The sequence below is a fragment of the Hylobates moloch genome, unplaced genomic scaffold, assembly GCF_009828535.3.
Source record: "Hylobates moloch isolate HMO894 unplaced genomic scaffold, HMol_V3 SCAFFOLD_72, whole genome shotgun sequence".
NCBI lineage: Eukaryota > Metazoa > Chordata > Mammalia > Primates > Hylobatidae > Hylobates > Hylobates moloch.
In genome coordinates, this window is record NW_026652347.1 from 163,754 (window position 1) to 173,999 (window position 10,246).

At 53.5% G+C, this 10,246-nt stretch overlaps 1 protein-coding gene across 1 annotated transcript in view; it reads left to right on the forward strand.

Annotated features, from left to right (window-relative positions):
• The window catches only part of LOC116463862 (zonadhesin-like), a 62,115-nt gene extending 55,070 nt beyond the window's left edge, over window positions 1-7,045 (forward strand). The window contains 10 exon segments of the mRNA XM_058434891.1: window positions 384-555; window positions 1,285-1,467; window positions 1,726-1,800; window positions 3,119-3,272; window positions 3,274-3,318; window positions 3,420-3,558; window positions 4,491-4,631; window positions 6,670-6,772; window positions 6,884-6,936; window positions 7,020-7,045. Coding sequence (XP_058290874.1) covers window positions 384-555; window positions 1,285-1,467; window positions 1,726-1,800; window positions 3,119-3,272; window positions 3,274-3,318; window positions 3,420-3,558; window positions 4,491-4,631; window positions 6,670-6,772; window positions 6,884-6,936; window positions 7,020-7,045 — 1,091 coding nt within the window.
• Window positions 7,046-10,246: the final 3,201 nt, after the last annotated feature.

Below are 10,246 nucleotides of genomic sequence, written 5' to 3' on the forward strand. Positions count from 1 at the left end.
AAAAAAAAAAAAAAAAAAAAGTTAATTAAAAAAAAAAAGAGTGAGGGCTAGGCACGGTGGCTCATGCCTGTAATCCCAGCACACTGAGAGGCCAAGGCGGGCAGATCATTTGAGGTCAGGAGTTCTAGACCAGTTTGACCAACATGGTGAAACACTGTCTTTACTAAAAATACAAAAATTAGCCAGGCACGGTGGTGCATGCCTGTAGTCCCAGCTACTCGGGAGGCTGAAGCATAAGAATAGCTTGAAACTGGGAGGCAGAGGTTGCAGTGAGCCAAGATAACACCACTGCACTCCAGCTTGGGCAACAGAGCAAGACTCTGTCTTAAAAAAACCAAAAATAGTGAGGAGTCTCACTTCTGGGGGCCCCCTTCCTCTTGCAGTGATCTCCCTACCCAGCATGTACGAGGGGCTCGTGCGTGGCCTGTGCGGAAACTACGACAAGAACCGCAAGAATGACATGATGCTGCCCAGTGGCGCCCTGACCCAGAACCTCAACACCTTTGGCAACAGCTGGGAGGTGAAGACCGAGGACGCACTCCTTCGCTTCCCCAGGTGCATGGCCTGGAAGGGATGAGGCTGGGGAGGTGAACAACAGTGTCTGTGCATGGTGGCCGCTAGCCCTCCTGTCCTCAGGAGAGGATGAAACTCCAGGGAGAGGGTGCAGAGAGGCCTGGATCCTCCCAATTCCGTCATTCCCTCTCATCTGACTCTGGGGGCTGCCGCTCAATGGAAATCTCTCTCTGTGCCCCCACCCTGCCTTCAGCCTGCCTTCCCAGTTCTTTTTCCTTCTTCCTTCTTCCTTCTTTCCTCCTCCTCCTCCTCCTCCTCCTTCTCTTCCTCCTCCTTCTTCTTCTCTTCCTCCTCCTCCTTCTTTTCCTTCTTCTTCTTCCTCTGTCACCCAGGCTGGAGTGCAGTGGCGTTATCTCAGCTCACTGCAACCTCTGCCTCCCAGTTTCAAGTGATTCTCGTGCCTCAGCCTCCCAAGTAGCTGGGACTACAGGCATGCGCCACCACACCCAGCCCCAGTCGTTCTTATTTCTTTTTTTAAAATATATTTTTTAGAGACTGGGTCTTGCTCTGTTACCCAGGCTGGAGTGCAGTGGTGTGATCTTGGCTCACTGCAGCTTCCACCTCCTGGGCTCAAGTCATCCTCTTGCCTCAGCCTTCTGGGTAGCTGGGACTCCAGGCAGCCACCACGCCTGGCTAATCAGTTCTTCTTCTTCTTCCCCCACTTCACCTTCCTTGGGGCCTCACCTGACCCCGTGGCTGTCTCTACTGCAGGGCTATACCAGCGGAGGAGGAGGGACAAGGGGCAGAGCTGGGCCTCCGCGCGGGCCTCCATGTGTCCAAATGTAGCCCAGAGCAGCTGGCGAGCAACAGCACCCAAGCCTGTAGGGCGCTGGCAGACCCCCAGGGCCCCTTTGCTGCCTGTCACCAGACGGTGGCCCCAGAGCCCTTCCAGGAGTGAGTCTTGGGCCCAGGACTTTCGAGAAAGGCCCAGGTGCCTGCCCTGGTCTTTCCCTGGGGCCTCCTGCCCGCTTCCTGACCCAAGCTCTGTGTGGTTCACTCCTCCGTTCTCCCTGTGGCCTAATTTCCTTGTGACCCTCCCTGGACACCGACTGATGTCTTTCTGTTTGGGGTTCCAGGCTCTCTTCTGCAGGGGTGGGTCTCCTCTCCTCCCCAAACTCTGACTGTGCCCTTCCTGCCCCCTCTCTGCACCAGGCACTGCATGATGGACCTGTGCTCTGCTCAGGACCCAAGAGAGCAAGAGGAGCTGCGTTGCCAGGTCCTCAGTGGGTACGCCATCCTCTGCCAGGAGGCGGGTGCTGCCCTGGCTGGCTGGCGGGACCATACCCTCTGCGGTGAGGCGTTGCCCCTCCCTGTGCGGACCCTGACCCCTCTGCCATCCACTTCTGCTGAATGCTTTTCCCACCATTGCCTCATCTCGGGCTTTCTGTCTTAGTCCCAGCATCCCTCAAATTTCTGTCTTAGTCCCAAGTCCAAGTCGGCACAACTGGCAGCCTGGCTCCTTCTCTGCCCCTACCTGGGAGCCTCCCAACCCCATCCCGCATCCTGCTCCTTCCTGCCAAGGTCCACCTTCGCTCAACCAGTTCCTTCAAATGCTCTAATGTTGCAGACCCTGGATGGGCTGGGCATAGTGGCTCACACCTGTAATCCCAGTGCTTCGGGAGGCTGAGGCTGGAGGATGGCTTGAGCCCAGGAGTTCCAGCCAGGCTGCAGTGAACCATGACCGCACCACCACACTCCAGCCTGGGCAACAGAGCAACATCCTATCTCAAAAAGAAAAAAAGAAAGAAAGAAAGAAATTAAAAAAAGAAAAGACTAGACAGGCTGGACATGGTTGCTCATACCTGTAGTCCCACCACTTTGGGAGACTGAGGCAGGAGGATCGATTGAAGCCAAGAGTTTGAGACCAGCCTGGGGAACCAGTGAGACCCCATCTCTATAAAAATTTTAACAAATTAGCTGGGTGTGGTTGTGCATGCCTGTAGCTCCAGTCACCAGAGAGGCTGAGGTGGGAGGATCACTGGAACCCAGGAGTTGGAGGCTGCAGTAAGCCATGATCACACCAGCATGGGCACTCCAGCCTGGGCAACAGAGTGACTCCATCTCTAAAAAAAAATTTTTAAAAATAAAAAATTAAAAAAAGACCTAGATGAAGCTGCAACGCATTCTGGCTTCCTGCCTATAAGCAACTCTGAGTGTTTTTGTTTTTGTTGCTGTTGTTTGAGACAGAGTTTTGCTCTTTGTTGCCCAGGCTGGAGTGCAGTGGTGGGATCTTGGCTCACTGCAACCTCCTCCTCCTAGGTTCAAGTGATTCTCTTGTCTCAGCCTCCCGAGTAGCTGGGATTATGGGTGCCTGCCACCACGCCCGGCTCATTTTCATATTTTTAGCAGAGACGGGGTTTCACCATGTTGGCCAGGCTGGTCTTGAACTCTGACCTCAGGTGATCCACCTGCCTCATCCTCCCAAAGTGCTGGGACTACAGGTGTGAGCCACTGTGCCTAGCCTACTCTGAGTTTTATCGGGTGACCTTGTCCGTGTTTGGCCTGCCCAGCCCCAGCCAGCTTCTGACCATGACTGTCCCCGCAGCCATGGAGTGTCCAGCAGGTACCATATATCAGAGCTGTATGACACCCTGCCCAGCGTCCTGTGCCAACCTGGCGGACCCCGGGGACTGCAAGGGCCCCTGTGTGGAAGGCTGCGCCAGCATCCCAGGCTATGCCTACAGCGGCACCCAGAGCCTCCCCCTGGCTGACTGTGGCTGCACCAGCAATGGCATCTACTACCAGGTCCGGGCTGGCAGCGGGAGGCCCTGGGGAGCAGAGGTGCCAAGGAGAGCCAGACCAGGGATGGAACCGGAACGTCTCCTCCTGGCCCTTCCTCTTTCTAGCTGGGTGGCAGCTTTGTGACTGAGGACTGCTCTCAGCGGTGCACCTGCGCCAGCTCACGGATCCTGCTGTGCGAGCCCTTCAGCTGCAGAGAGAGGGAGGTCTGCACCCTGGAGAATCACACCCGAGGCTGCTTTCCAGGTGAACCTGCACTCCTGCCCGGTTCCAAGCTGCCCCATGCCCTGGGGCATCCATGGACCAAGGATCATCTCCTCCTTGTCCTCAGGACTCTTCCACATTGATTTCAGGATGTCTGTCCCTGCCTTTGTAGGGAGGGACAAAGGACAAAGATCTCCCATTCTCTAAGCATCCACAACTTGCCGAATCCTTCCCTAGTGTTCCTTCCCATGATCTCCTTCAGCCCTGGTGGTTAGCACAACACTGCTAATTTATACGTAACAAACATGGAGTTCAGAGATGTTAAGCAGTTTCCTGCCGGGCGTGGGTGACCCATGCCTGTAATCACAGCATTTTCGGAGGTGAGGTGAGAGAATTGCTTTGAGCTCAGGAGTTCAAGATCAGCCTGGGCAATATAGGGAGACATCGTCTCTACTAAAAATTAAAGAAAAAAAGAAATGGGTATGGTGGTGCACTCCTGTAGTCTCAGCTACTTGGGAAGCTGAGGTGGGAAGATCACTTGAGCCCAAGAAATTGAGGCTACAGTGAGCTATAATTGTGACACTGCACTCCAGCCTGGGCGACAGAGTGAGATCCTGTCTCAAAAAAGAAGAGAAGAGAAGGGAGGAGGGGAGGGCAGGGGAGGAGAGGGAAGGAAGGGAGGGAGGGGAGGGGAGAGTAGAGGAGGGGAGAAGGAGGGAAGGAGAGAAGGAGGGAGGGAGGAAGGGAGGAAGAGAGGAAGAGAGGAAGGAAGAGATGAAAGAGTTTGGAAGGAAGGAAGTTTCCCCAAAGCCCAGGGCTAGTGAGGCAGGGTTGGGAGCCAGGCTGGCTGACCCCTGGCCAGTCTCTGGCAGCCGCTGCTTTCTCCCCTGGCGTCCCAGCCCCTAGCCAGACCTCCCCTGAGCTGGGAGTGTCCTCCCAGGGCCCCCCTCCCACAACCCTCTCTGTCCTTGCAGAAAGCCTGTGTCTGCGGAACCCCTGTCAGAATGACGGGCAGTGTCGGGAGCAGGGAGCCACCTTCACCTGTGAGTGTGAACTTGGTTATGGGGGAGACCTCTGTATGGAGCCTCAAGATGTGCCACCTCCCAGAAAGCCAGGTGAGGGCATCATCCAAGGCCCTGTACCCTCACAGCCTCTTCCTGGCCGACAACCACAGAATGATTCTATATGTATTATATTCACATATAGAATGATATGTATTATGTTATAGATATTATATATTATAAACATAATATCAATGTGTAGATATAATGGATAATATATTATTAATATATTAATATATGTTGTATATTAATTATATATTTATATATTACATACATTATTACAGTAGGAATTATAATATAATCCCTAGAAATTAGCAGGACAAGCATCCTCAAAAAACCAGTCCTGGCCAGGTGCGGTGGCTCACACCTGTAATCCCAGCACTTTGGGAGGCTGAGGCGGGTGGATCACGAGGTCAGGAGATGGGGACCATTCTGGCTAACACAGTGAAACCCCATCTCTACTAAAAATACAAAAAGTTAGCCGGGTGTGGTGGTGTGCGCCTGTAGTCCCAGCTACTCGGGAGGCTGAGGCAGGAGAATCACTTGAACCTGGGAGGCAGAGGTTGCAGTGAGCCAAGATCAAGCCACTGCACTCCAGCCTAGGCGACAGAGCGAGACTCCATCTAAAAAAAAATAAAAAAATAAAAAAACATTATCTGGGTATGGTAGTGCACAGCTGTAATCCCAGCTACTGGAGGCTGAGGCACGAGACCTGCTTGAACCCGGGAGGCAGAGGTTGCAGTGAGCTAAGATCACGCTACTGCGCTCCAGCCTAGGCGACAGAGCAAGACTCCATCTCAAAAAAAAAAAAACCAACAAAAAAAAACCCCAAAAAACTAGTTCCTGTGCCCATCTCCTACCTATATACTGTGGAATCTTCTCTCTAAAGCCCAGCTCGCCACTCCTGTGACCTGTATCTCTCACCCCTGCTGCTTCCTCCTCCTGTGTCCTTCTGTGCCTTTCCAGCACCTTTCACTGTCCTTCCCTATCCCAAACTATAATTCCCATGGGCCTCTGGGCCAGCGGTTCTCCAGCTTTATCTTGCCTAAGATTGAAGAGGGGGTAACTTGTGTACGTGTGTATTCCAGGACACACCCTGAAAGATCAGATTCGGTAGGTGTGGAGTGGGCCCAGGAATCTGCTTTTTTTTTTTTTTTTGAGACAGAGTCTTGCTCTGTTGCCCAGGCTGGAGTGCTGGAGTGCAGTGGCATGATCTCGGCTCACTGCAACCTCTGCCTCCAGGGTTCAAGTGATTCTCCTGTCTCAGCCTGCTGAGTAGCTGGGATTACAGGCGCTGGCCACCACACCCGGCTAATTTTGTATTTTTAGTAGAGATGGGGTTTCACCGTGTTGGCCAGGCTGGTCTGGAACTCCTGACCTCAGGTGATCTTCCCACCTTGGCCTCCCAAAGTGCTGGGATTACAGGCGTGAGCCTCCGCACCCAACCAGAATCTGCATTTTCAACAAGGGCCCAGGAAACTATGGAAGTGACTCCAGGGCTACTCTTTGAGAAATGCTGGCTGAGATGACACCTGGACTCTAGGGGACCTATGAGGAACAGCTCCCCACCTAAATAGGCTTAAGGGAGGGCAGGCTTGGTGGTTCATGCCTGTAATTCCAGGACTTTGGGAGGCCGAGGCGGGAGGATCGCTTGAGCCCAGGAGTTCAAGACCAGCCTGGTAACATAGCAAGACCCCATCTCTACAAAAAATCATGAAAATTAACTGGGTGTGGTGGCACGTGCCCATAGTCCCAGCTACTTGGAAAGCAGGCTGAGGCGGGAGGATTGCTTGAGCCCAGGCATTCAAGGCTGCAGACAGCTATGATCGAGCCACTGCACTCCAGCCTGAGCAACAGAGCCAGACCCTGTCTAAAAAGGCTTATGGGAAACAGAAAACATTGCGGGGGTTGGGGGGGCATTAAGATCTTGGAGTCCCTGGAGGTGAGAACCTCCTGGAGGGAGAAGCAGACACACCTAGAGATTTAGAGAGATGAGGTCCCCTGGGGCAGCAAGCAATCCCCAAAAGGGAGTAGCCCTCAGTCCCCACCCTTCCCGTCTCATGTTCGACCTAATGTCTCTTCCCGCACCCAGAGGCATCTAACCTGGTGGCCGTCCTACTGGGACTGCTGGTGCCTGTGGTGGTCGTAGTACTGGCCATGACCAGAGAGTACATTTATAGAACGAGGAGGAAGAGGTGAGTCCTGGGAAGGAGAGAGGAAGAGCGGGTGGGGTGTGCAAATGGGGGAGCGGCTGGGCCCGTAAAGGGCCACTCAGGGACCTATGTCTATTCCCCCATGCCTTCTAGAGAGAAAACACAGAGCCAGGAGGGAGACAGACTGGCCAGGCTGGTGGACACAGGTGAGAACCAACCCCACAGCCCAGAACCTCGGGGCCTAGAGTTGAGTCTCCTCTCATACACGGTTTTCTTGCTTTCTCCTCAGATACTGTTCTGGACTGTGCCTGTTAAGTTGCTCAGTTTTGAGTTGTCTTCAGACAAGAAGATTAAATAAATTTATGTATGTATTTATTTAAGACAGGATCTTGCTCTGTCGCCAGGCTGGAGTGCAGTGGCACGATCACAGCTCACTGCAGCCTCAACCTTCCGGGCCTCCTGCCTCAGCCTCCTGGGTAGCTGGGACTGCAGGCATGCGTCACCATGAAGGCTAAATTTTAACATTTTTGTTTTTGTAGAGATGGGGGCGGGTCTCACTATGTAGCCCAGGCTGGTCTCAAACTCCTAGCCTCCAGCAATCCTCCCGCCTTGGCCTTCCAGAGCACTGCGATTACAGGCATGAGCCATGGTGTCTGGCCAAAATTATTTATTTTTGTTTCAGTTTTTTGTTGAGACGGAGTCTCGCTCTGTCTCCCAGCCTGGAGTATAGTGGTGTGATCTCTGTTCACTGCAACCTCCGCCTCCTGGGTTCAAGTGATTCTCCTGCCTCAGCCTCCTGAGTGGATGGGATTACAAGTACACACCACCTTGCCTGGCTAATTTTTGTATTTTTAGTAGAGACGAGGTTTCGCCATGCTGGCCAAGCTGGTCTCGAACTCCTGACCTCAAGTGATCTGCCCGACTTGGCCTCCCAAAGTGCTGGGATTATAGGCATGAGCCACCGTGCCTGGCCCAAAATTATGTATTTTTGAGATGTGAATGTCCACATGATTATGGTGGAGGAAGTTGGGTCTTGGAGGGAGGAAAATGAGGGAGAGAGGCACATGGAGGCCTAGGTAGGGCTGGGTTCTGTGTAAAATGTCTAGAGGGGAGAGGAACCTAGGTTTGAGGTGAGGGTGTTGTCCCTTAGAGAAAGCCACACGGGGGTGGCCCATTCAGTCCTGGCGAGGCTGACATCACTAGGGGAGACAGAAGGAGCAGGGAGGGCAGAAGGAACCGGGCGGGCAGGGGAATGGAGGGTGGGATGCAGCCCCAGACCCTTGGCTTCTGATTTAGGAGAAGACTTCACCCCAGGAATCCGAGTGCTTAGAGGACGTGGCCTCTGGCTCCCCACCAAGGTGATTCTGAGAAATTTTACATGTCAAGTACAGACTAAGGTTGGGGAATGTGGCTTTTTTTTCTTTTTTCTTTTTTAGAGACAAGGTCTCACTCTGTTGCCCAGGCTAGAGTGTAGTGATGCAGTCATAGCTCACTGCAGCCTTAACCCCCGGGGCTCAAACGATCCTCCCATCTCAGCCTCCTGAGTAGCTGGGACTACAGGCATGCACCACTACGCCTGGCTAATTTTGATATTTTTTAGAAGAGATAGGGTCTCACTATGTTGCCTAGGCTGGTCTTGAACTCCTGGGCTCAAAGAGCTCAGCCTGCCTCCACCTCCTAAAGTACTAGGAATACACGTGAGCCACCTTACCCAGCCAAATGTGGCCTGCCCACCTTGCCTTTCCTTTCCTTTACCTTCCTTCTTTCTTTCCTTCCTTCCTTCCTTCTTTCCTTCCTTCCTCCATCCTTCCCTCCCTCCTTCCCTTCCTTTTCTTCCTCTCTTACTCCCTCCTTCCTTCGTTCTTTTCCTTCCTTCCTCCCTCCCTCCCTTCCCTCCCTCCCTCCCTCCCTCCCTTCCTTCCTTCCTTCCTTCCTTCCTTTCCTTCCTTCCTCCCTCCCTCTCTCTCTGTTTTCTTTCTTTCTCTCTCGCCTCTGTCCCTCCCTTCCTTCTTTAGAGACAGGTGCTTCCTCTGTTACCCAGGCTGGAGTGCAGTGGCGCAATCATAGTTCACCCCCCAAAGTCCTTCCCACACCTCCTCGAGGGAACAAAACATGGGTGATGTGTCACCAAGGGAAGAGGGGACAGAGGACTCAAGAGCCCAGGGGACTCCAGAAGAGGCTGTAGAGGTTAGAAATTGAGGACAAGACTCCCTGGGCTGGGAAGGGCCCAAGCTGTGATTTGGGGTCCAGCACTGACACAAACACGACAACAGGGGGCGACTGAGGTGCAGAAATGGAAAAAGCAGGTCGGGCGTGGTGTAATCCCAGCGCCTTGGGAGGCTGAGAGGGGAGGACTGCTTGAGGCCAGGAGTTTGAGATCAACCTGGGCAACATTATGAGGCCCCCCGTCTCTACAAAGAATAAAAAATCAGCTGGGCATGGTGGCGTGTGCCTGGAGGATTCCCAGCTACTCAGGAGGCTGAGATGGGAGCTTGAATTCCTGGGCTCAAGCCTCAGCCTCTCAAGCAGCCAGGACTACAGGCGCATGTCACCACTCCCTGGCTAAAAAAAGTGGCTTTTTCCAAAAAAGCAAATCAGCCTGTGACCCTCTGGGGAGGCCCCTACCCTCAGCATTCCTCCATTTTCCAAAAGGGGCTAGGGATTACTGAGGGCGGGGTCTGGGGTCTGGGTTGCTGAAGAATTCTGACCTCTATCCTAGTAGGAGTGACCCACTCACCCCAGCCTGAGGCCAAGGTGCAAACGTCCCGCCCCCTCCCTCGGGGCCTCTGCCTCCCATCAGGCAGATCCTTGCTTGGGAGTGGGGGCTGGGACGTCTTGCTTGTGCTCTAAGAAGGAAAGGAAGGCTTGCTGGGTGCGGTAGCTCACACCTGTAATCCCAGCACTTTGGGAGGCTAAGGCGGGCGGATCTTTTGAAGTCAGTAGTTGGAGACCAGCCTGGATAACATGTTGCAGTGAGCCGAGATTGCATCACTGCACTCCAGCCTGGGCAACAGAGCAAGACTCTGTCTTAAAACAAAACAAAACAAAAAGGGCCAGGCACGGTGGCTCACGCCTGTAATCCCAGCACTTTGGGAGGCCGAGACGGGTGGATCACGAGGTCAGGAGATTGAGACCATCCTGGCTAACATGATGGTTAAATTTCTACTAAAAATACAAAAAAAATTAGGTGGGTGTGGTGGCGTGCGCCTGTAGTCCCAGCTACTCGGGAGGCTGAGGCAGGAGAACGGCGTGAACCCAGGAGGCAGAGCATGCAGTAAGCTGAGATCGTGCCACTGGAAGGAATGGAAGGCTGCCATTTGAGATGGGGGAGGATCGGGATGTAGGACCCCAAAGAGGATTTGGGTTTGGGGATGTCAAAACAGGGAGGATAGGCTGGGTGTGGTGGCTCACGCCTGTAATCCCAGTGCTTTGGGAGGCTGAGGAGGGAGAATTGCTTGAGGTCAGGAGTTGGAGACCAGCTTGAGCAACATAGCGAGTCCCTGTCTCTACAAAAAT